This window comes from Pseudorca crassidens, chromosome 3 (assembly GCF_039906515.1).
Source record: "Pseudorca crassidens isolate mPseCra1 chromosome 3, mPseCra1.hap1, whole genome shotgun sequence".
Lineage (NCBI taxonomy): Eukaryota > Metazoa > Chordata > Mammalia > Artiodactyla > Delphinidae > Pseudorca > Pseudorca crassidens.
In genome coordinates, this window is record NC_090298.1 from 47,803,836 (window position 1) to 47,830,646 (window position 26,811).

General features: G+C 40.1%; 1 protein-coding gene across 1 annotated transcript in view; it reads right to left on the reverse strand.

Annotated features, from left to right (window-relative positions):
- Positions 1–26,811, reverse strand: part of DEPDC1B (DEP domain containing 1B) — a 107,810-nt gene that overhangs the window by 47,376 nt on the left and 33,623 nt on the right. Inside the window, exon 3 of the mRNA XM_067730755.1 lies at positions 2,348–2,483. Coding sequence (XP_067586856.1) covers positions 2,348–2,483 — 136 coding nt within the window. The remainder of the gene's footprint in view (positions 1–2,347; positions 2,484–26,811) is intronic.

Below are 26,811 nucleotides of genomic sequence, written 5' to 3' on the forward strand. Positions count from 1 at the left end.
TGTCTCTACCTATGAACAATTCTGTTAATAACAGCAATAGCAGTTAACAGTTTCTGAAAACCTGTGTGTCAGGCACCTTCTATACACTTTATAGATAGGAAGTCACTTGATTCTCATAATGACCTTACCCCAGGGGGGTGTTTTCATCTCACTTTCACCAAAAAGAAAAATGAGACACAGACACGGTGAATAAAACAGAGAAACAAAATCACACAGCTAGTAAATGAAGGAGTCAAGATTCAAATCCAGCAGTCTGTCTCCAGAGCTCACACTTGTCCTCTCCACATTACACTGCCCCTCAGCAAACACAACAAATCATTCTATTTGCCTCACTTCATTTTATTTTATAAAATGGCTAGGCAAGAGAGAGGATAGGACAGAACAAAAACAAAAACGAACAAGCAAAGTGGAGGCAGAGATACAAAGAGGACAAGTAAGATAGAAGAAATGAATACGAGCTCAGGTCCTATAAGAAAGGTGGACTGTTTCTCTATTGACTACTAACCTCATCAACCTAAAACCTGCATAAGGCCCAACTGGGGAAACAGATCCTGCTCTGCCATTCTTCCTCTGGACAGTCCTCTTCCTCCGGACAGCCCAAGCTTTAGAGGAACTGTAGCAAGTGAGGAGCTCAAACCTCCACCACTTGATTTAGAGGGAAGTACAAGAAAAGGCAAGAGCAACATTATCAGAAATATACACACAGACGACCAGCGACATGACAAGCTGTGGGGGAAATGTTTGATGAATCTGAGACTGGTATACCACCACTTCAGGGCTGATGAAAAATTAGAAACTGAAAACAGAAGAGAGAAGAGAGATGACACTGTCTTCTTCATTGGTGCATGAAAAGTGTGCTAATGACCAGCTGGTCTTCCTAAAGGTTCACAGAACCAAAAAGAACAAAAAAGGGAAGTTATTATATCGATGACATAAATACACATTAGTTTAATATGGGATTTTTACCTCTTTTGTATAAACAATACTGGATGACATTATAATGAAAAAACATCTGTTGAATAACCACTCTACTGATGGGGTCATATTAGGTGTTTAAACACAAATGTTAAAAAAAATGAACCTGATTTCATGGAGCTGGTATTTTAACTTTCTTAAGTACAGGAACTATCAGCTAGACCTTAATTAAGTTCTCCTCATTAGTAATGAATTAAATAGTCCTCAAATACCCTTTGTGCTCACTCTTTCAGAGTAGTTCCACTTTGTTTTCTAATAATCTATCATCGTATTGAATACTTCACTAGACTATGAGCCCTTCTGGAGGAAAAACCGTATTACATACAGCTGCATCTGTAGAACCTGGCAGGATGCATGGCACACAGTAGACAATCAGCAAATCTTTGCTGAATGAATGTTAATGACTTTCAAATACGACCTCTCATCTAAGTTCCAGAGCTTTTATCTCCATCTGCCTGTTAGATACTTCCATTTAATACAACCCACCTTTCTCATCAAACATATTTAAAACTACATTCATCACTGTCCCTGACTAATCTGCAAGTTCATACGGAGTCCCCACTTCTGTCACTGGTGCCACTCTTTTTCTTGAATTATTTTTGATAAAGCCTAAGTTGCTTAATTATTCTCCTCAAACTGAGATACAATACAACCTCTGTTAAAAAAATTTTTTTTCTTTCAATCACATTGCCTAAAAATGTTTACAACATATCTTTGCAAATGTATGAACTGGACATCCAGTCCTATAAGACTAGATTAACCTAAAACGTTGGTGTTGGTACAATTCTTAAAAACTGCAGTATAAAATATTTGTCTGCATTTTATTTTTTAGCATTATGGCAATCTTAATAGTTTTCTACTGAGGTATTTCAAGGAAGAAGTACACCCCAAAAAAGGTAGTTTATTCTACAATGTGCTTAGGTTTCCCAAAACTAGCAGAACCTACCTTTGTTCATATTGTGTCAGGGCTCACTCCACAATCTTCCATGTCCCAAACTTCTCACTTTCAACTGGTAATAATTACAAAAAAGTTCAGGAAGAGAAGACAAAGAGGGAGAAGAGGAAAATTATAGAATAGAAAGGAAAAGGAAATTAGAAGGGAGTTTTAAGAGAAAACTGCTCAGTCGAAACATATGAAAACAGCTACCATGTATTCAGTCACAGTGCCCATAGGCAAGAGTGAAAAACTGCAAAAGCCAATCTTCCCGTGTTACTAGTCTCTCAGCTATCAACGGATATGATATTGTTTTAAAGTGCTTTCAGACCATTGTTTCCAAGGGATCGAAAGAAAAACTGGACTAAGCCTGATGGTTCACAGACTATTTCTTATCTTTCCCTCTGCTAGTCCTCCTGCTTCTATAATGGCACTTACCATCACAACTGGCCTCACTGGGATATTCTCTTGTGAAGTGCCTGGTAGGGGATCATCCCATTCTGGAAATTTAATAACATCCTTTTGATATGGGGGCCTCTTTGGATATGGTCTCAGGGGTGAGGAAGGAGGAAATCTAAAAACCAAGAAGAAAATATTATTGCAGTCAGTGGGAAACACAGATATTTTAACAATAGTCCCCACTTCTTTTATCCATGATAGTTTATATAATTCCAAACTTCAGGTAATGAATTCGTACTTAAATCATTACACACGGCTAATAGTACCCAACAATGTATGATTTTTTAAAAGCATTCATTCGGCCACAGCTGATGAGCCTCTTGCAGGGCACACAGACCCCACACCTTTTCCTCGTCTTCTTGGCCAAGTTGGCTGCGCCAGCTCCCCCCAAGGCAGACGAGGAGGAGGAGGAATGATTCTGCAGGCAGTCTGCCAGATTGGCAATTTGAAGTGCACTGTCTGTACGGCTGCTGAGTCTGCTGTGGGGGAGTGAAGGGCTGTCATGACGATGACTCCTGGAGCCGTGTGGCTGACAGGGTCTTGGTGCTCTAGCCAGGTGTCAGGCCTGAGCCTCTGAGGTAGGAGAGCCAAGCTCAGTACATTGGTCCACCAGAGACCTCCTGGCCCCACGTAGTATCAAACAGCGAAAGCTCTCCCAGAGATCTCCATCACAACGCTAAGACCCAGCTCCACTCAACAACCAGCAAGCTACAGTGCAGGACACCCTCTGCCAAACAACTAGCAAGACAGGAACACAACCCCACCCATGAGCAGAGAGGCTGCCTAAAATCATAATAAATTCACAGGCACCCCAAAACACACCACTGGACGTGGTCCTGCCCACCAGAAAGACAAGATCCAGCTGTGTCCACAAAAACACAGGTACCAGTCTCTTCCACCAGGAAGCCTACACAACCCACTGAACCAACCTTACCCAATGGGAGCAGACACCAAAAACAACGGGAACTACGAACCTGCAGCCCGCAAAAAGGAGACCCCAAACACAGTAAGATAAGCAAAATAAGAAGACAGAGAAATACACAGATGCTCCAGATGAAGGAGCAAGGTAAAAACCCACCAGACTAAAAAATGAAGAGGAAATAGGCAGTCTACCTGAAAAAGAATTCAGAGTAATGAGAGTAAAGATGATCCAAAATCTTGGAAATATAATGGAGAAAATACAAGAAACGTTTAACAAGGACCTAGAAGAACTAAGAGCAAACAAACAATGATGAACAACACAATAAATGAAATTAAAAATTCTCTGGAAGGAATCAATAGCAGAATAACTGAGGCAGAAGAACGGATAAGTGACCTGGAAGATAAAATAGTGGAAATAATTACCGCAGAGCAGAATAAAGAAAAAAGAATGAAAAGAATTCAGGACCATCTCAGAGACCTCTGGGACAACATTAAACGCACCAACATTCGAATTTTAGGGGTTCCAGAAGAAGAAGAGAAAAAGAAAGGGACTGAGAAAATATATGAAGAGATTATAGTTGAAAACGTCCCTAATATGGGAAAGGAAATAGTCAATCAAGTCCAGGAAGCACAGACAGTCCCATACAGGATAAATCCAAGGAGAAATAAGCCAAGACACATATTAATCAAGCTATCAAAAATTAAATACAAAAAAAATATATTAAAGCAGCAAGGGAGGGGGCTTCCCTGGTGGTGCAGTGGTTGAGAGTCTGCCTGCCGATGCAGGGGACACAGGTTCGTGCCCTGGTCCAGGAGGATCCCACATGCTGTGGAGTGGCTGGGCCCGTGAGCCATGGCCACTGAGCCTGCGTGTCTGGAGCCTGTGCTCCGCAATGGGAGAGGCCACAACAGTGAAAGGCCCACGTATCGCAAGAAAAAAAAAAAAAGGCAGCAAGGGAAAAGTAACAAATAACATACAAGGGAATCCCCATAAGGCTAACAGCTGATCCTTCAGCAGAAACTCTGCAAGCCAGAAGGGAGTAGCAGGACATAATTAAAGTGATGAAAGGGAAAAACCTACAACTAAGATTACTCTACTCAGCAAGGATCTCATTCAGGTTCGATGGAGAAATTAAAACCTTTACAGACAATCAGAAGCTAAGAGAATTCAGCAACACCAAACCAGCTTTACAACAAATGCTAAAGGAACTTCTCTAGGCAGGAAACACAAGAGAAGGAAAAGACCTACAATAACAAACCAAAAACAATTAAGAAAATGGTAATAGGAACATACATATTGTAATTACCTTAAATGTAAATGGATTAAATGCTCCAACCAAAAGACACAGACTGCCTGAATAGACACAAAAACAAGACTCATAAATATGTTGTCTACAAGAGACCCACTTCAGACCTAGGGACACATACAGACTGAAAGTGAGGGGATGGAAAGATATTCCATGCAAATGTAAATCAAAAGAAAGCTGGATAGCAATTCTCATACCAGACAAAACAGACTTTAAAATAAAGACTAGTACAAGAGACAAAGAAGTACAAGAGACAAATGATCAAGGGATCAATCCAAGAAGAAGATATAACAATTGTAAATATTTATGCACCCAACATAGGAGCATCTCAATACATAAGGCAAATGCTAACAGCCATAAAAGGGGAAATCGACAATAACATAATAGGAAGAGGGGACTTTAACACCCCACTTTCACCAATGGACAGATCATCCAAAATGAAAAAAAATAAAAAACACAAGCTTTAAATCATACATTAAACAGATGGACTTAACCGATATTTATAGGACATTCCATCCAAAAACAGCAGATTACACTTTCTTATCAAGTGCTCATGGAACATTCTCCAGGAGAGATCATATCTTGGGTCACAAAAAAGCCTTGGTAAATTTAAGGAAATTGAAATCATATCAAGTATCTTTTCTGATGACAATGCTATGAGACTAGATATCAATTACAGGAAAAATTCTGTAAAAAACACAAACACATGGAGGCTAAACAATACACTACTTAATAACCAAGAGATCACTGAAGAAATCAAAGAGGAAATCAAAAAATACCTAGAAACAAATGACAATAAAAACACGACGACCCAAAACCTATGGGATGGAGCAAAAGCAGTTCTAAGAGGGAAGTTGATAGCAATACACTCTTACCTCAAGAAGCAAGAAACAACTCAAATAAACAACCTAAACTTATGCCTAAAGCAATTAGAGAAAGAACAAAAAAACTCCAAAGTTAGCAGAAGGAAAGAAAGCATAAAGGTCAGATCAGAAACAAATGAAAAAGAAATGAAGGAAACAATAGTAAAGATCAATAAAACTAAAAGCTGGTTCTTTAAGCACATTAAAAAAATTGATAAACCATTAGCCATCATGAAAAAGAGAGAAGACTCAAATCAATAGAATTAGAAATAAAAAAGGAGAAGTAACAACTGACACTGCAGAAATACAAAGGACCATGAGAGATTATTACAAGCCAATAAATTACTATATGCCGATAAAATGCACAACCTGGAAGAAATGGACAAATTCTTAGAAGAGCACAACCTTCTGAGACTGAACCAGGAAGAAATAGAAAATATATACAGACCAATCAGAACCACTAAAATTGAAACTGTGATTAAAAATCTTGCAACAAACAAAAGCCCAGGACCAGATGGCTTCACTGGAGAATAATATCAAACATTTAGAGAAGAGCTAACACCTATCCTTCTCAAAGTCTTCCTAAATATGGCAGAGGGAGGAACACTCCCAAACTGATTCTTCGAGGCCACCATCACCCTGATACCAGAACCAAGCAAAGATGTCACAAAAAAAGAAAACTACAGGCCAATATCACTGATGAACATAGATGCAAAAATCCTCAACAGAATACTAGCCAACAGAATCAAACAGCACATTAAAAGGATCATATACCATGATCAAGTGGGGTTTATCCCAGGAATGCAAGCATTCTCAATATACGCAAATCAATCAATGTGATAAACCATACTAACAAATTGAAGGAGAAAAACCATCTGGTCATCTCAATAGATGCAGAAAAAGCTTTCGACAAAGCCAACACCTAGTTATGATAAAAACCCTTCAGAAAGTAGGCATAGAGGGAAGTTACTTCAATACAATAAAGGCCATATATGACAAACCCACAGCCAACATCATTCTCAATGGTGAAAAACTGAAACCATTTCCTCTAAGATCAAGAACAAGACAAGGTTGCCCACTCTCACCACTATTATTCAACATAGTTTTGGAAGTTTTAGCCACAGCAATCAGAGAGGAAAAAGAAAGAAAAGGAATCCAAATCCGAAAAGAAGAATTAAAACTGTCACTCTTTGCAGATGACATGATATTACACATAGAGAATCCTAAAGATGCTACCAGAAATCTACTAGAGCTAATCAATGAATTTGGTAGGGTAGCAGGATACAAAATAAATGCACAGAAATCTCTTGCATTCCTATACATTAATGATAAAATTTTTGAAAGAGAAATTTAGCAAACACTCCCATTTACCACTGCAACAAAAAGAATAAAATACCTAGGAATAAACCTACCTAAGGAGACAAAAGATCTGTCTGCAGAAAACTGTAAGACACTGATGAAAGAAATTAAAGATGATACAAACAGATGGAGAGATGTACCATGTCCTTGGGTTGGAAGAATCAACACTGTGAAAATAACTATACTATCCAAAGCAATCTACAGATTCAATGCAATCCCTATCAAATTACCAATGGCATTTTTCACAGAAGTAGAACAAAATATTTCACAGTTTGTATGGAAACACTAAAGACCCCGAAGAGCCAAAGCAATCTTGAGAAAGAAAAACGGAGCTGGAGGAATCAGGCTCCCTGACTTCAGACTATACTACAAAGCTATAGTAATCAAGATATATGGTATTGGGAGAAAAACAGAAATATAGATCAATGGAACAGGATAGAAAGCCCAGAGATAAACCCACACACATATGGTCACCTTATCTTTGATAAGGAGGCAAGAATATACAATGGAAAAGACAGCCTCCTCTATAAGAGGTGCTGGGAAAACTGGATAGCTACATGCAAAAGAATGAAACTAGAACACTCCCTAACACCATACACAAAAATAAATTCAAAATGGATTAAAGACCTAAATGTAAGGCCAGAAACTATCAAACTCTTAGAGGAAAACATAGGCAGAATACTTTATGACATAAATCACAGCAAGATCCTTTTTGACCCACCTCCTAGAGAAATGGAAATAAAAACAAAAATAAACAAATGGGACCTAATGAAACTTCAAAGCTTTTTGCACAGCAAAGGAAACCATAAACAAGACCAAAAGACAACCCTCAGAATGGGAAAAAATATTTGCAAATGAAGCAACAAAGGATTAATCTTCAAAATATACAAGCAGCTCCTGCAGCTCAATATCAAAAAAACAAACAACCCAATCCAAAAATGGGCAGAAGACCTAAATAGAGATTTCTCCAAAGAAGATATACAGATTGCCAACAAACACATGAAAGGATGCTCAACATCACTAATCATTAGAGAAATGCAACTCAAAACTACAATGAGGTATCATCTCACACCGGTCAAAATGGCCATCATGAAAAAATCTACAAACAATAAATGCTGGAGAGGGTGTGGAGAAAGGGGAACCCTCTTGCACTGTTGGTGGGAATGTAAATTGATACAGCCACTATGGAGGTTCCTTAAAAAACTACAAATAGAACTACCATATGACCCAGCAATCCCACTACTGGGCATATACCCTGAGAAAACCATAATTCACAGAGTCATGTACCACAATGTTCATTGCAGCTCTATTTACAATAGCCAGGACATGGAAGCAACCTAAGTGTCCATCGACAGATGAATGGATAAAGAAGATGTGGCATGTATATACAATGGAATATTACTCAGACATAAAAAGAAACGAAATTGAGTTATTTGTAGTGAGGTGGATGGACCTAGAGACTGTCATGCAGAGTGAAGTAGGTCAGAAAGAGAAAAACAAGTACCATATGCTAACACATATATATGGAATCTAAAAAAAAAAAAAAAAAAACAGGGTTCTGAAGAACCTAAGGGCAGGACAGGAATAAAGACACAGACATAGAGAAGGGACTTGACACAGTGGGGGGAAGGGTAAGCTGGGACGAAGTGAGAGAGTGACATGACATATATACACTACCAAATGTAAAATAGATAGCTAGTTGGAAGCAGCCACATAGCACAGGGAGATCAGCTCAGTGCTCTGTGTCCACCTAGAGGGGTGGGATAGGGAGGGTGGGAGGGAGATGAAAGAGGGAGGAAATATGGGGATATATGTATATATATAGCTGATTCACGTTGTTATACAGCAGAAACTAACACACCATTTTAAAGCAATTATACTCTAATAAAGATGTTAAAGAAGGAAAAAAATTTTTTTTTAATTTTTTAAATAAAAACATCCATTCATTACGCCCATTAAATAACATTTATGAAGAAAAACAGGAGTCAAACATGTGATGCATTTTTAAATAAATAAACCTTGGTCTGTCACTTGATTTTCATGATTAAACATGCTCTTAATGGGATGTTAGGGTAAGCCATTTCTTTCACCCAGCTCAAAACCCTTACTGCCTCATAACTCCTGCTGAAATTTTTAGGTGGTAAGTACGCAAATGGAAATTATTGACAGATAAATCTTCAGTAACACTTGTTGAGGAAAGTAACATTAGCACAAAAATCATTTGGCCTAAAATTCATTTTCATAACTATTTCTAATAAAGATTAATCCTCCTTTCCTTGAATATCCAACACCTCGCAATGAGACTGAAGCTTCAGTCTAAAAATCCATCTTGGAGGAGATATAAAGCTTCCCAATATCCTTACTCTGCCCTTTTATACTCCTTTCTGTTTTTATTCCCCCTGGGAATCAACATCATCACTCCTTGGATGAATACATGGAAGTCTAAAGAACAATAGAGGCAATTAAATACATATTTTTCTCAGAGCATCTTTTTCTGTTAGCTTGCTAGAGAAGGATATATTGCATTGCACTGAAAAAGCAATGCAAGAACTCTAGTTCTTTTTTTTTTTTTTTTTTTTTTTTTTTGCGGTACACAGGGCTCTCACTATTGGGGCCTCTCCCGTCGCGGAGCACAGGCTCCGGACGCGCAGGCTCAGCGGCCATGGCTCATGGGCCCAGCCGCTCCGCGGCATGTGGGACCTTCCCAGACGGGGACACAAAGCCGTGTCCCCTGCATCGGCAGGCAGACTCTCAACCACTGCGCCACCAGGGAAGCCCAAGAACTCTAGTTCTTAAAGCTGACATAGGGACTTCCCTGGTGGTCCAGTGGTTAAGAATCTGCCTTCCAATGCAGGGGATGTGAGTTCGATCCCTGGTCGGGGAACTAAGATTCCACATGCTGCGGGGCAACTAAGCCCGCACACCACAACTACTGAGGCACACAAGTCACAACTAGAGAGTCTGCATGCTGCAACCACAGAACCCTCACACCACAACTAGAGAGCCCTGCACTGCAACTACTGACCCCACACACCACAACTACTGACCCCACACACCACAACTAGAGAGATGCCCGCACACCGCAGCTGAGAGCCCACGCACCGCAATGAAAGATCTCACATGCCACAGCAAAGATCCTGAGTGCAGCAACTAAGACCCAACGCAGCCAAAAATAAAATAAAATCAATTAAAAAGTAGACATAGAAATTAGTAGGTAATGACTTTTTATCTTCATTTTTTATTTATTTAAGCCGAAATAAAGGCTTAAAATCTTGTCCATGATATTCACAAAAAAATAATCCAAATAAACTATAAAGATCTTATTCATAAGGCAACTGCAGAAATAAAGAATTTTAAAATGTCTACTGTTCACAAGTTTGTATTGAGCTGAATCAGAAGAATCATAAATAAGAATAATAAATCATAAATCAGAGAACTATGGAGAAACCTTTCAAAAACAGTCACAATAGACTTCAAAAAGGATGACTAACAGAGAGAAGTTCAGCTTTATCTTCTCTGAAAAGAACATCCAATAACTGCACTTTACTTGAAAAGTCAGTTTTGAGTCAGTAAGAAAAAAAAGAGGTCTTGAAATCATTAAATCAACTTAAGGATAAATAAACTGAAAGACAGCTTAAATTTCTGGTATTCAAGTTACCAACGCAGTTATTTCCAAATGATTCCAAACTATAAATTAAATGCATCTCTAAAGTCAGTGAAAGTTATTGTACTTTGTAAATAAAGGCTGGCTTACCCAAGTCCAATCCTATTTCTTAGAAGCCAACAATCACAGCAAAAGTCCTATTTCCAGCCAAAGTATAGCATGTGTATGCACACACATACACTCTCACTCGCATACACACATACACTCTCACATTCACATATACAATATTGCATATAATTTCAGGAATTCACAGACAACCCACCTCTCAATTCTTTAAAAATTAAACATAATCCCTACCCCCACCCCATCACTAATACCCACTGCTTACTTCTTTTCCCCATTCCTTCAACTATAGTGTGAAAAGTATGGACCTGAGTTCCAGCCTTGGCTCTCTCACAAGCTGTTTATCCTTTGGAAAGAGAAAGCATCTCTATGTAAATCATAGCTTTTTTACTTGTTAAATGAAGGGATTAAATTGGACGATCTATAAATTTCCTCCTAGGTTCAAAATATATTTCTTGTATTCCCATACCCAGAAACAAGTAATATCTTCCAAAGTCCAAAGCAGAATTTCTTATGTGGAGAACTGTGATTGATGAGATACTAGGGAGTCACTTTCTTCCTCTGCCCTGATAAGATGAGGTCTGTGCTATAACATCTGCAGCTGTCAGTACTGAGGTGGTATCTTCACAGCCGACTGTCAACCCGACCTGAGATGAAATGCAGAAGAGCTCCCTCTAGAGGACCACCTGTATTTTGTACATTGACAGTTTTCATTTTCTAACATTTTAATCATGTCATCTCTATTCCAAATGTCACATTTTTCACTTAGGGGAATTAAGGCCCAAAAGAGGAACACAACTTATTAAAAGCCCAGCAGCTACCTGGCCAAGAGAGCAAATCTTGCACAAAAGATTTGCAAGCCCTTTAATAAGAAAATTATAAAGTTTTATTAAAAGGCATCAAAGAACTAAATTGATAGAGATATCATGTTAGTGAATAAGAAGATTCAATATCATAAAATGTCAATTTCCATCATGAAGATATATAGTTACAACGAAATTCCAGTCAAAATATAAAGTTTTCCATGACACATGATAAACTGATTCTAAAATTTATACGGAAATGCAAGGGACCAAATATAATCAAGACATTCTTAAAGAAGAAAAGCAAAGTGAGGTGACTTACTGTACCAGCTATTAAGCTAACTAAGATAATACGGTAGGATGATACTGGTGGCACGGACCATGATTTCTCAACTCATAATTTTTTTTTCCTTTTTTTTAAGGGAATTTCTTTATTTATTTTTATTTATTTATTTTTGGCTGTGTTGGGTCTTCGTTTCTGTGCAAGGGCTTTCTCTAGTTGCGGCAAGCGGGGCCACTCTTCATCGCGGTGCACAGGCCTCTCACTATCGTGGCCTCTCTTGTTGCGGAGCACAGGATCCAGACGCGCAGGCTCAGTAGTTGTGGCTCACGGGCCTAGTTGCTTCGTGGCATGTGGGATCTTCCCGGACCAGGGCTCGAACCCGCGTCCCCTGCATTGGCAGGCAGATTCTCAACCACTGCGCCACCAGGGAAGCCCTCAACTCAGAATTATTGACATTTGGGCTGTATAATTCTTTGTCATGGGAGGCAGTTCTGCACATTGTGCAGATCCACTAGATGCTAGCAGCATGTTCTCCCAAGCGTAACAACCAAAAATGTCTCCAAATATTGTCCCCTGCAGAATGGCCCCCAGTTGTAAACCACGAGTAAAAACAGGCAATCTAAAACAAATACACACATCTTTACAAACCTGATTTATGACAGAACAGACATTACAGATCAATGAAAAAGTACAGACTGTTCAATAAAGAATTCTGATCCAATTGGTTATCCATTTGGGAACAGTCTGCATCCCTGTGGCAGAGTGCACTTCCAAAGATGTTTTGCAACATTACCTCCCACCTACACGTGCTTCTGCAATGTGATCTTGCCACTACCCCAACAAGAGGTAGAGTGTATCCGAGTTAGGGTGAGCCCTCTCTAACTGATTTGATAAATAGAAGATGGCAGAAGTGACAGTGTGGCAGTTCTGGGCACTAGCCTTTAACTAGCCTGAAACTTTCTTCCTGCCTCTTGGAACTCTTGCCCTTGTATCATTCATTCTTGCAAAGCTCCCTCTTGGAAACCAGTCATCATGTAAGAAGTGCGACTACCCTGAGCCCAGCATGCTGTGAGATGCCTAAGCAACAGGAAGAGGCCCTAGAAGATGAGACCCTGTGTGGAAAGAAATTGAGGTCAAGGAGCACCAAAGTTCCAGACTTGTGGATGAAGAAGTTACCATGGAGGTGGACTCCTCAGCCTCAGCTGATGTCCAGCTAAGTCCTTCCAAATTCCCAACCCACAAAATTACGTAAAAGTTACAATGATTGTTTTAAGCCACTAGGTTTGGGCATAGCTTTGTTACACAACAACAGATAACCAGAACAGAAGTGTGTGGCATCAGGGCCAGGCAGTGAGTGGAGGTCTGAAGGAGCTCAGAGAGACTTGTTAGCGGAGGCTGGAAGAACAGCAAGGAAGCTGTTATTGGAAGACAGAGAAAGACCCATGTTACGTAGTGGCATAAAGTTCGGTTAAAACTGGCACCTTCGGTTACAAGGAAGATACAAAAGGTGGATCTAAGGAGTTTCCCAGGATGAATGTTCAAAATGCCGACTTGTTTCTTTTAGCCTTGATAAAAAGATATAGACAGAGAGAAAGAAACTGAAGAAGGAACTTTTTAGTTTTTAAGCAGAATTTAGAGGCAATATCAAGGAATCATGACTTGAATGATTAGAAAACAAAGCTATTTCTCATCCTTAATCTCTCCCAGCAAAAGGTTCTCAAAGTAAAAATGGTCTTACAACAAATATCAAATTCAAGATGTTTCTAGTAAACTACTGTCTCAGAGTAGTCACAAGTGTGTGGCTATAAAACTTTTGCTATAACTTCAGGAAGATTTAAGGTAATACCTTATAAAAGCAGTACTTTAAGAATCTTAAGAGCGTTGTACCACAGCAGACTTATAACAGCCCAAGGCAGGGGAGAGTCTATCTCAAAGAGATTTATGAGTGTGACTTTTGTCTAATGGATTAAAGCACAATGAAATTCATAGAAAAGCCACAGCATTTTAAAGATAATAGTACTAACAGAATCACCAGCCACTTGGACTAAAAAAGAAACAATTCAAAATTAAAAGAACAATCAAGAATCTCAAGCTTCTATAAGCAGGAAGCATCTGAGAAAGCTTTCCACTGCAGTCATGGGCCAGAATGACTCAGAAATTAGAGCTAAGAGCACAAGGGTGTAGGCAGGAACCACACAGAATCACTCCCAGGAAGCAGAACTGTGACCTAATCGAGGAATGGCAGACGTATGTTCAACTGCATTTTTTTTTAATTTACTTTTTTTTTTTTTAGGTATCAAATGGCTTCCTCCTAATTTATTAAACTTATTTATTTATTCATTTTTGGCTGCATTGGGTCTTCGTTGCTGCATGCGGGCTTTCTCTAGTTGCAGCAAGTGGGGGCTACTCTTCATTGCAGTGCGCAGGCTTCTCATTGTAGTGGCTTCTCTTTGTTGCGGAGCACAGGCTCTAGGTGCGCGGGCTTCAGTAGTTGTGGGGTGTGGGCTCAGTAGTTGTAGCTTGCAGGCTCTAGAGTGCAGGCTCAGTAGTTGTGGTGCATGGGCTTAGTTGCTCCACGGCATGTGGGATCTTCCCGGAGCAGGGCTCGAACCTGTGTCCCCTGCATTGGCAGGAGGATTCTTAACCACTGAACCACCAGGGAAGTCCCTCAACTGCATTTTAGAAGTGCAATGTATGGGCTACTGATTCCGGTATGTGATGCCATAACATGATGAATTCTGGGAGTCTTGAGGAAGGGGGTGAATATAGTTTGCAAACGAATGTTATTGTGGTCGGATTGTATTTTTCAAGGATGGCCACGACAATATCTCCCATTCTTTATGCCTCTTCCACAATGTGACTTTAACATTCCCTATCAACAGGAGGAGATTATTTCTCTACTCCTTTGAACGTGAGTGAGCTCTGTGATTCTTCTGAATAAATAGAATAAGCAGAAGTGACACTTTGCCAACTCAGGCATAGATCTTAGCTGCCTGGCAGTTTCCTCTTCTTGCCTATTGTAAATACTTGCTCTTGGGATGTTCATTCTTGGAACATACCTCTTAGAAGCCAACAACCCCATAAGAATAGCAACTACCCTAAGCCCATCATGCTGCAAGGAGCACAAGCCATGGGAGATGCCCTAGAGGATAAAAGCTCATGTAGAAAGAGAAGGGAGCCAGGAAGCACAAAGACACCACTATTGTGAGCAGAGAAAGAAGCCATCTTGGAAGTGAATTTTCTAGCCCAACTAATGCCTTGTGGGTAAGCGGCAAACTGCCAGCTGAGCTTTTTCTAAATTCTTGACACAAAAACCATGAGCTAAATAAAATGGCTGCTTTCAGCCACTAAAGTTTGGGGTAAATTGTTTTTCAGCAGTAGAAAACCAGAACAATCCCAAAATCACACTATGAATAAGAATCATGGGCGAAACCATAAAACTCAGGGCACAATATAAGAAAATATCTCTCTGACCTTGGGCAATAAAGGAATTTTTTTAAGCAAGACATAAAAACCACACAGTATAAAAAAAAAAGCCTGATACATTCACTTACATCACAATTAAAAACTTTTCTGTTCATCAAGACACCATAAGGTGAAAAAAAAGTGAGATTTTGTAATCTATATAATTGACAAAGGATTAATATCCAGAATATTTTTAAAAACTGCTAAGGATTTATAAGAAATAAAAATCCTATGGAGAAGACAAAGACATGAGGCAGGCACTTCCAGGTGTGGAATCAGGAATGATGAATAAACATATAACAAGATACTTAATCTCGGGGTGGGGGAGGATAAATTAGGAGTGTGGGATTAACAGATACACACGATCATGTACAAAATAAACAACAGGGATTTACTGTATAGGACAGGGAACTACATTCAATACCTTGAAATAACCTATAATGGAAAAGAATCAAAAAATAAAGAATATATGAAACCAAGTCATTTTGTTGTACACCTGATACTAACACAATATTGTAAATCAACTATACTTCAATTAAAAAAAAAGATACTTAATCTCATTAGCAATCAAGGAAATTCAAAATAACATCACAATAAAAGATCATTTCACAGATCGGCAAAAGGTAGAGTCAGTCAATATCAAATATTTTCTACTACTGAAATAAAAATTTGCATATTCACTACAGAAAACAGCTGGCATGACCTAGTAAAGTTGAACATGCATGTATGAACATACCCATATCCTGTATACTAATTCCATTCCTCGGTAACTCTGGGTAACCTAAAGAAACACACATGTGCAAAGGATACATGTTCATAAATGTTGATGGCAGCATTGTTTATAATAGAAAAAAACTCAAAGCAACCCAAATCTCTACTGTCAGGAGAAGAGACAGATTACAGAGATTATATCAATATAATAGAACATAATATAGCTGAGGAAATTCCACGACTATAATTAAACACACCAACATGGATGAGATCTCAAAAAATCATGAGCAACAAAAGAATAAGTCAGAGAACAGACACTCTTTGATATCTTTAATATAAATTTCAAAACAAAGAAAAATGTTTCAAATAAAAATAGTATATTGTTTAAGGATACAAATCTAAGTGTTAAAAACAATAAAGAAAAGCAAGGAAATGATTAACACATTAACAAATGAGGTCAGGACATTGATGATCTCTCTAGAGAAGAAATAAATTGTGGGTAGTTAAGTGTTTGCTTTATTATTCCTATATAAATTGTTCAAATATAGTTTATACACTCTTGCATGAAAAATGTATTTCTCAAGATTGAGGACATTCAAATAGAGCAGAGCTCTCTCTACTGGGCAACATTTGTCTTTAAAAACTATAGGGAGTTTCCGGGAAGATGGCGGAAGAGTAAGACGCGGAGATCACCTTCCTCTCCACAGATACACCAGAAATACATCTACGCGTGGAACAACTCCTACGGAGCACCTACTGAACGCTGGCAGAAGACCTCAGACCTCCCAAAAGGCAAGGAACCCCCCACGTACCTGGTTAGGGCAAAAGAAAAAACTAAACAGAGACAAAAGGATAGGGACGGGTCCTGCACCAGCGGGAGAGAGCTGTGAAGGAGGAAAAGTGTCCACACACTAGGAAGCCCCTTCGCGGGTGGAGACTTCGGGAGGCGGAGTGGGGGAGCTTGGGAGCCGCGGAGGAGAGCACAGCAACAGGGGTGCGGAGGGCAAAGCGGACAGATTCCAGCGCAGAGGATCGGGCCGACCGGCACTCACCAGCCGAGAGGCTTGTCTGCTCGCCCGCTGGGGCGGGCGGGACTGGGAGCTGAGGCTCCGGCTTTTGTCAGAGCGCCGGGAGAGGACTGGGGTTGGCGGCGTGAACACAGCCTGCAGGGCGTTGGTGCGCCGCGGCTGGCCGGGAGAGAGTCCGGGGAGGGGTCTGGACCTGCCGAAGAGGCAAGAGACTTTTACGTCCCTCTTTGTTTCCTGGTGCACGAGGAGAGGGGATTAAGAACGCTGCTTGAGAGAGCTCCGGGGACGGGCGCGAGCCGCGGCTGGGAGTGCGGAGCCCAGAGACGGACATGGGACGCTAAGGCCGCTGCTGCCACCGCCGGGAGGCCTGTGTGCGAACACAGGTCACTAGCCACACGCCCTTCCGGGGAGCCTGTGCAGCCCGCCACTGCCAGGGTCCCGGGATCCAGGGACAACTTCCCCGGGAGAACGCACGGCGCGCCTCAGGCTGCAACGTCACGCCGGCCTCTGCCGCTGCAGGCCCGCCCTGCACTCCGTGACCCTCCCTACCCCCCCGGCCTGGGTGAGCCAGAGCCTCCGAATCAGCGGCTCCTTTAACCCCGTCCTGTCTGAGCAAAGAACAGACGCCCTCCGGCGACCTACACGCACAGGCGGGGCCAAATCCAAAGCTGAGCCCCTGGGAACTGTGAGAACAAAGAAGAGAAAGGGAAATCTCTCCCAGCAGCCTCAGAAGCAGCGGATTAAAGCTCCACAATCAACTTGATATACCCTGCATCTGTGGAATACCTGAATAGACAACTAATCATCCTAAATTAAGGAGCCCTGTGGATGAAAGGCTCTTGGTGCTGCAGCCAGGAGTCAGTGCTGTGCCTCTGAGGTGGGAGAGCCAACTTAAGGACACTGGTCCACAAGAGGCCTCCCAGCTGCACATAATATCAAACAGCAAAAATTTCCGAGAGATCTCCATCTCAACGCCAGCACCCAGCTTCACTCAACGACCAGCAAGCTACAGTGCTGGACATCCTATGCCAAACAACTAGCAAGACAGGAACACAACCCCACCCATTAGCAGAGAGGCTGCCCAAAATCATAATAAGTCTATAGACACCCCAAAACACACCACCAGACGTGGACCTGCCCACCAGAAAGACAAGATCCAGCCTCATCCACCAGAACACAGGCACTAGTACCCTCCACCAGGAAGCCTACACAACCCACTGAACCAACCTTAGCCACTGGGGACAGACACAAAAAACAACAGGAACTACGAACCTTCAGCCTGCAAAAAAGGAGACCCCAAACACAGTAAGATAAGCAAAATGAAAAGACAGAAAAACACACAGCAGATGAAGGAGCAAGATAAAAACCCACCAGACCTAACAAATGAAGAGGAAATAGGCAGTCTACCTGAAAAAGAATTCAGAATAATGATAGTAAGGTTGATCCAAAATCTTGGAGATAGAATGGACAATAGAATGGACAAAATGCAAGAATCAGTTAACAAGGACCTGGAAGAACTAAAGATGAAACAAGCAACGATGAACAACACAATAAATGAAATTAAAAGTACTCTAGATGGGCTCAATAGCAGAATAACTGAGGCAGAAGAACGGATAAGTGACCTGGAAGATAAAATAGTGGAAATAACTACTGCAGAGCAGAATAAAGAAAAAAGAATGAAAAGAACTGAGGACAGTCTCAGAGACCTCTGGGACAACATTAAACGCACCAACATTCGAATTATAGGGGTTCCAGAAGAAGAAGAGAAAAAGAAAGGGACTGAGAAAATATTTGAAGAGATTATAGTTGAAAACTTCCCTAATATGGGAAAGGAAATAGTTAATCAAGTCCAGGAAGCACAGAGAGTCCCATACAGGATAAATCCAAGGAGAAATACGCCAAGACACATATTAATCAAACTGTCAAAAATTAAATACAAAGAAAACATATTAAAAGCAGCAAGGGAAAAACAACAAATAACACACAAGGGAATCCCCATAAGGTTAACAGCTGATCTTTCAGCAGAAACTCTGCAAGCCAGAAGGGAGTGGCAGGACATATTGAAAGTGTTGAAGGAGAAAAACCTGCAACCAAGATTACTCTACCCAGCAAGGATCTCATTCAGATTTGATGGAGAAATTAAAACCTTTACAGACAAGCAAAAGCTGAGAGAGTTCAGCACCACCAAACCAGCTCTACAACAACTGCTAAAGGAACTTCTCTAGGCAAGAAACACAAAAGAAGGAAAGGACCTACAATAACGAACCCAAAACAATTAAGAAAATGGGAATAGGAACACACATATCGATAATTACCTTAAATGTAAATGGACTAAATGCTCCCACCAAAAGACACAGATTGGCTGAATGGATACAAAAACAAGACCCACATATTTGCTGTCTACAAGAGACCCACTTCAGACCTAGAGACACATACAGACTGAAAGTAAGGGGATGGAAAAAGGTATTTCATGCAAATGGAAACCAAAAGAAAGCTGGAGTAGCAATTCTCATATCAGACAAAATAGACTTTAAAACAAAGACTATTAGAAGAGACAAAGAAGGACACTACATAATGATCAAGGGATCGATCCAAGAGGAAGATATAACAATTGTAAATATTTATGCACCCAACATAGGTGCACCTCAATACATAAGGCAAATACTGACAACCATAAAAGGGGAAATCGACAGTAACACATTCATAGTAGGGGACTTTAACACCCCACTTTCACCAATGGACAGATCATCCAAAATCAAAATAAATAAGGAAACACAAGCTTTAAATGATACATTAAACGAGATGGAGTTAATTGATATTTATAGGACATTCCATCCAAAAACAACAGAATACACATTTTTCTCAAGTGCTCATGGAACATTCTCCAGGATAGATCATATCTTGGGTCACAAATCAAGCCTTGGTAAATTTAAGAAAATTGAAATTGTATCAAGTATCTTTTCTGACCACAACGCCATGAGACTAGATATCAATTACAGGAAAAGATCTGTAAAAAATACAAACACATGGAGGCTAAACAATACACTACTTAATAATGAAGTGATCACTGAAGAAATCGAAGAGGAAATCAAAAAATACCTAGAAACAAATGACAATGGAGACACAAGGACCCAAAACCTGTGGGATGCAGCAAAAGCAGTTCTGAGGGGGAAGTTTATAGCAATACAAGCCCACCTTAAGAAGCAGGAAACATCTCGAGTAAACAACCTAACCTTGCACCTCAAGCAATTAGAGAAAGAAGAACAAAAAAACCCCAAAGCTAGCAGGAGGAAAGAAATCATAAAAATCAGATCAGAAATAAATGAAAAAGAAATAAAGGAAACAATAGCAAAGATCAATAAAACTAAAAGCTGGTTCTTTGAGAAGATAAACAAAATAGATAAACCACTAGCCAGACTGATCAAGAAAAAAAGGGAGAAGACTCAAATCAATAGAATTAGAAATGAAAAAGGAGAGGTAACAACTGACACTGCAGAAATAAAAGAGATCATGAGAGATTACTACAAGCAACTCTATGCCAATAAAATGGACAATCTGGAAGAAATGGACAAATTCTTAGAAATGCACAACCTGCCAAGACTGAATCAGGAAGAAATAGAAAATATGAACAGACCAATCACAAGCACTGAAATTGAAACTGTGATTAAAAATCTTCCAACAAAGAAAAGCCCAGGACCAGATGGCTTCACAGGCGAATTCTATCAAACATTTAGAGAAGAGCTAACAGCTATCCTTCTCAAACTGTTCCAAAATATAGCAGAGGGAGGAACACTCCCAAACTCCTTCTACGAGGCCACCATCACCTTGATACCAAAACCAGACAAGGATGTCACAAAGAAAGAAAACTACAGGCCAATATCACTGATGAACATAGATGCAAAAATCCTCAACAAAATACTAGCAAACAGAATCCAACAGCACATTAAAAGGATCATACACCATGATCAAGTGGGGTTTATTCCAGGAATGCAAGGATTCTTCAATATACGCAAATCTATCAATGTGATAAACCATATTAACAAACTGAAGGAGAAAAACCATATGATCATCTCAATAGATGCAGAGAAAGCTTTTGACAAAATTCAACACCCATTTATGATAAAAACCCTGCAGAAAGTAGGCATAGAGGGAACTTTCCTCAACATAATAAAGGCCATATATGACAAGCCCACAGCAAACATCATCCTCAATGGTGAAAAACTGAAAGCATTTCCACTAAGATCAGGAACAAGACAAGGGTGCCCACTCTCACCACTCTTATTCAACATAGTTTTGGAAGTTTTAGCCACAGCAATCAGAGAAGAAAAGGAAATAAAAGGAATCCAAATCGGAAAAGAAGAAGTAAAGCTGTCACTGTTTGCAGATGACATGATCCTATACATAGAGAACCCTAAAGATGCTACCAGAAAACTACTAGAGCTAATCAATGAATTTGGTAAAGTGGCAGGATACAAAATTAATGCACAGAAATCTCTGGCATTCCTATATACTAATGATGAAAAATCTGAAAGTGAAATCAAGAAAACACTCCCATTTACCATTGCAACAAAAAGAGTAAAATATCTAGGAATAAACCTACCTAAGGAGACAAAAGATCTGTATGCAGAAAATTATAAGACACTGATGAAAGAAATTAAAGATGATACAAATAGATGGAGAGATATACCATGTTCTTGGATTGGAAGAATCAACATTGTGAAAATGACTCTACTACCCAAAGCAATCTATAGATTCAGTGCAATCCCTATCAAACTACCACTGGCATTTTTCACAGAACTAGAACAAAAAATTTTGCAATTTGTATGGAAACACAAAAGACCCCGAATAGCCAAAGCAATCTTGAGAACGAAAGAAGGAACTGGAGGAATCAGGCTCCCTGACTTCAGACTATACTACAAAGCTACAGTTATCAAGACGGTATGGTACTGGCACAAAAACAGAAAGATAGATCAATGGAACAGGATAGAAAGCCCAGAGATAAACCCACGCACATATGGTCACCTTATCTTTGACAAAGGAGGCAGAAATGTACAGTGGAGAAAGGAGAGCCTATTCATTAAGTGGTGCTGGGAAAACTGGACAGCTACATGTAAAAGTATGAGATTAGATCACTCCCTAACACCATACACAAAAATAAGCTCAAAATGGATTAAAGACCTAAATGTAAGGCCAGAAACTATCAAACTCTTAGAGGAAAACATAGGCAGAACACTCTATGACATAAATCACAGCAAGGTCCTTTTTGACCCACCTCCTAGAGAAATGGAAATAAAAACAAAAGTAAACAAATGGGACCTAATGAAACTTAAAAGCTTTTGCGCAGCAAAGGAAACCATAAAGAAGACCAAAAGACAACCCTTAGAATGGGAGAAAATATTTGCAAATGAAGCAACTGACAAAGGATTAATCTCCAAAATTTATAAGCAGCTCATGCAGCTTAATAACAGAAAAACAAACAACCCAATCCAAAAATGGGCAGAAGACCTAAACAGACATTTCTCCAAAGAAGATATACAGAGTGCCAACAAACACATGAAAGAATGCTCAACATCACTAATCATTAGAGAAATGCAAATCAAAACTACAATGAGATATCATCTCACACCAGTCAGAATGGCCATCATCAAAAAATCTAGAAACAATAAATGCTGGAGAGGGTGTGGAGAAAAGGGAACCCTCTTACACTGTTGGTGGGAATGTAAATTGATACAGCCACTGTGGAGAACAGTATGGAGGTTCCTTAAAAAGCTACAAATAGAACTACCATATGACCCAGCAATCCCACTACTGGGCATATACCCTGAGAAAACCGAAATTCAAAAAGAGTCATGTACCAAAATGTTCATTGCAGCTCTATTTACAATAGCCCAGAGATGGAAACAACCTAAGTGTCCATCATCGGATGAATGGATAAAGAAGATGTGGCACATATATACAATGGAATATTACTCAGCCATAAAAAGAGACGAAATTGAGCTATTTGTAATGAGGTGGGTAGACCTAGAGTCTGTCATACAGAGTGAAGTAAGTCAGAAAGAGAGAGACAAATACCGTATGCTAACACATATATATGGAATTTAAAAAAAAAAAATGTCATGAAAAACCTAGGGGTGAAACAGGAATAAAGACACAGACTTACTAGAGAATGGATTTGAGACTATGGGGAGGGGGAAGGGTAAACGGTGACAAAGCGATAAAGAGGCATGGACATATATACACTACCAAACGTAAGGTAGATAGCTAGTGGGAAGCAGCCGCATAGCACAGGGAGATCAGCTCGGTGCTTTGTGACCGCCTGGAGGGGTGGGATAGGAAGGGTGGGAGGGAGGGAGACGCAAGCGGGAAAAGATATGGGAATATATGTATATATATAACTGATTCATTTTGTTGTGAAGCTGAAACTAACATACCATTGTAAAGCAATTATACTCCAATAAAGATGTTAAAAAAAAAAAAAAAACTATAGGGAATTCCCCAGCGGTCCAGTGGTTGGAACTTCTTGCTTTCGTTGCCAAGGGCCCGGGTTCGCTCCCCTAACTGGGCAGCTGGGATCCTGCAGGCTGCAAGGCATGGCCAAAAAATAAATAAATAAACACCAACTATAAATTTAATCCCAACATGATCATGAATTCCAAAATTATAAAGTTCCCTTAGAATGATCTAGCACAAACTCCACATTTGCACACTGAAAAATCTGAGGGTAGAAAAGGAACTGGCCACAGCTAATCGTTCAATAAAACAACCCAGGTCTCCTACTGCCACCTCTGTTGCCAAATACTGGTTGGAAAAAAGCAATTAAAAAATAATCCATACCCGGCTTCCCTGGTGGCGCAGTGGTTGGGAGTCCACCTGCCGATGCAGGGGACACAGGTTCGTGCCCCGGTCCGGGAGGGCAGCTGGGCCCGTGGGACATGGCCGCTGGGCCTGGGAGTCCGGAGCCTGTGCTCCGCAACAGGAGAGGCTGCGGCGGTGAGAGGCCCGCGTACCACAAAAAAATGTAAAAAATAATAATAATCCATACCAAAGCTACTATCCTTTGATGAATGTACTTGAAACAAACCAGAATTCATTACCTAATCAATCAATAAAAATATTCTAGGGCCTCTAAACCCCAAGGAAAACAAGTTTATAAATCTTAATAAATTTCACTCATTAATGACAGAGGACGGAATGACTTAAAGTCCTTTTCACAATATATACTAAAATTGTTCCTTTAGCATCTGTAGAAATTTGCAGCATCTACAGCTTTTACCACCCTGCCTCTTTGCCTTAGTAGCCTAAAGCCTTTGTATTAAAAAAAGCAATTCAGTAGTGATTATTATAGGAGCCAATCTCTCTGAGACCACTGTTTCCCAGAAACCCATGGGTTAGGCAAATTTATAGTATTTTTCTGGGTTTCACTATGCTCTGTAAACCCATTCAACATATTTTTCGAGCCCAATAGTGGTATATAGTACTGTATCACTTAAGTGCTGAAAAACTGCCAATGATTACATCTCACGATACTGCTTAAAGGTGTATCAGGAACTAAAAGTATTTGAGGGAAGGACAATGATAGACGAAGCTGGAAAAAGTTACTTGATAAACTAAGGAACTCTGAACTACAAGCTCAGAATCATTCCGTATTCTGTATGAATAAAGATTCCTCTATGAGTAAAGAATCAAATGAGTATTTTTAAGAAGGGGAGAGATATGATCTGATCTGAAAGACATTCCTACTTCAGATCAGCAATAACTATTTAGAAAATAAATTCCATTTACAACAAAATATATTAAATACCTATGACAAAAAAATAAAAGAAATGCACAAGATCTATAGGGAAAACTACCACCATTTACAATAGCACCAAAAACATGAACTACTTAGATCTAAATCTCCAAAACTTGTGCAGAATCTTTATACTTAAAGCTACAAACACTGCTGAGAGATTTAAAACCTAAATTAACTGAGAGATACACCATGATGATTTGGAAGGCTCAATTTTGTGATCAAATCTCCTCAAGCTGATCTATGGATTCTACACAATTTCATTCCAAATCTCAAAAGAAATTTTTATAGAAATAAACAAGTTGATTCTAAAATTTATATGAAAAGGCAAAAGAACTAGAATAGCCAAAACAATTTTGGAAAAAAAAAGAAGTTAGGGGTCATTATCTGAATTCAAGATTTATTATAAACCTACTGTAATCGAAATGGTACTGGAGACAAGGTAGACATACAGGACAATGGAATAGTGTATGAATTAAATCAGAGGGCTTTATACAGTGCTGGGTCCAATACACACATGAATACACGTCCTGGGACCAAGGGGTGGAAGTAGGAGTAGCCCTTCTTACCATCCCTCCCAGTGACCCACTGGGGGACTTTGTGCTTCCCATCCCTACAACCCTGGGCTCTGCAGTTAGAAGTTCTGTCCCCCAAAGAGAAGTAAGTACTCTTGCCAGGAGTCATAGCAGGGACCGACAGGCAAGAACAGGAACCCCTGTCATAGCAGGGGTAACTGATCCTGACCAGCAGGACGAGGCAGGGCTGCTCTCAGCCCCCGGGGGCAGGAAGGAATGAATACCCACACACCTCTTGTACTCCCTTGCCCCACTGTACCGTGAATGGGCATGTGCACAAACATCACACCTGAGAAACGCACGATTATCAAGGGTCCAGATTCTCAAAATGAACTTTTGGGTCACACTTCTAGGTAATACACCCAAAGTGTGCCAACGTGACAGCTGAGGGTGGGAGAATCTACAATGGAGAGTGGAGAAGGGAAAGAATCAGCACCAGTTGCATCCATGAGATCAGCTACAGCAACAGAGAACGTATTCTTCCTAGAAATTTCCATCTCCTAGATTTTGCCCCAGGAAGAAAGGCCTATAAACACATGTGGAGAAGCAGATCTGTGCAGCACCAGAAATGGACAGTGCCAGCCATGGAGGTGCACAGCTCATATCTCATATCTTCAAGAGCAGCAGCGTCCAGGACAGCCTCCAGCCTCTAGCTGCTGCACATTTCACACTTCCCCCAGGATGCTTCCAGCACATCAGTGAGCACAGTGGGGGTACGGAGCCAGGCCAATCCCACGAGAAGACACAGGACTCCTCCAGCTGGCAACCTTTGCCCAAGGCCTCCCCATCACATGGGCCCGGCCGAGACCTTCTCAGAATTGCACCCTGTGGGCTTAGGCTCTTCCTTCCCGATTCCTCTTTCCTTCTCTGCTTTCCACAGAGGTCAGATCTGCATCACAGTCTGAAGGCTCACCTCAACTCCTCTTGCCTTCCCTTTATCCTTTCCAGGTGCCCCACCCCCCTCATCAACCCTGGCATTATAATGCCTGCACATCTAGTCCCTTCCTGGCATCTCCTTCTCTTCTCAGAGAACCTGAACTAACGGAATCTTCTATTAATTTGTACTCCTTTCTGTGTGACGACTTCAAATCAATTCAAACAATGTAAGTGCATGCTATGTAACAGGCATCTTTCAACGACTTTTATAAGTCTAGTCTTATAAACTGCAACTCAAGGCAAGTTTCCACTCTTCTCAGAAAGTTACAGTTTTAGGATTAACTGAGAAGAACTGATTGATGCCCACATGATCTATATCACAGTTGACCCTTGAACAACATAGGTTTGAACTGCGTGGGTCCACTTACACACGGATTTTTTTCAATAAACATAGTGGAAATTTTTTTGGAGATTTGCAACAATTTGAAAAAAAACTAGCAGACAAACAATGTAGCCTAGAACTATCAAAAAAAATTAAGAAAAAGTTATGCATGTCCTGAATGCATAAACTATATGTAGAGACTAGTCTATTTTATCATTCACTACCATAAAATATATACAAATCTATTATAAAAAGTTAAAATTGGTCAAAACTTACACACAAACTCTTACAGACTGTACATGGGACCAGTTGCAGTTGAGAAAAAGGTAAACAAACATAAAAATGCAGTATTAA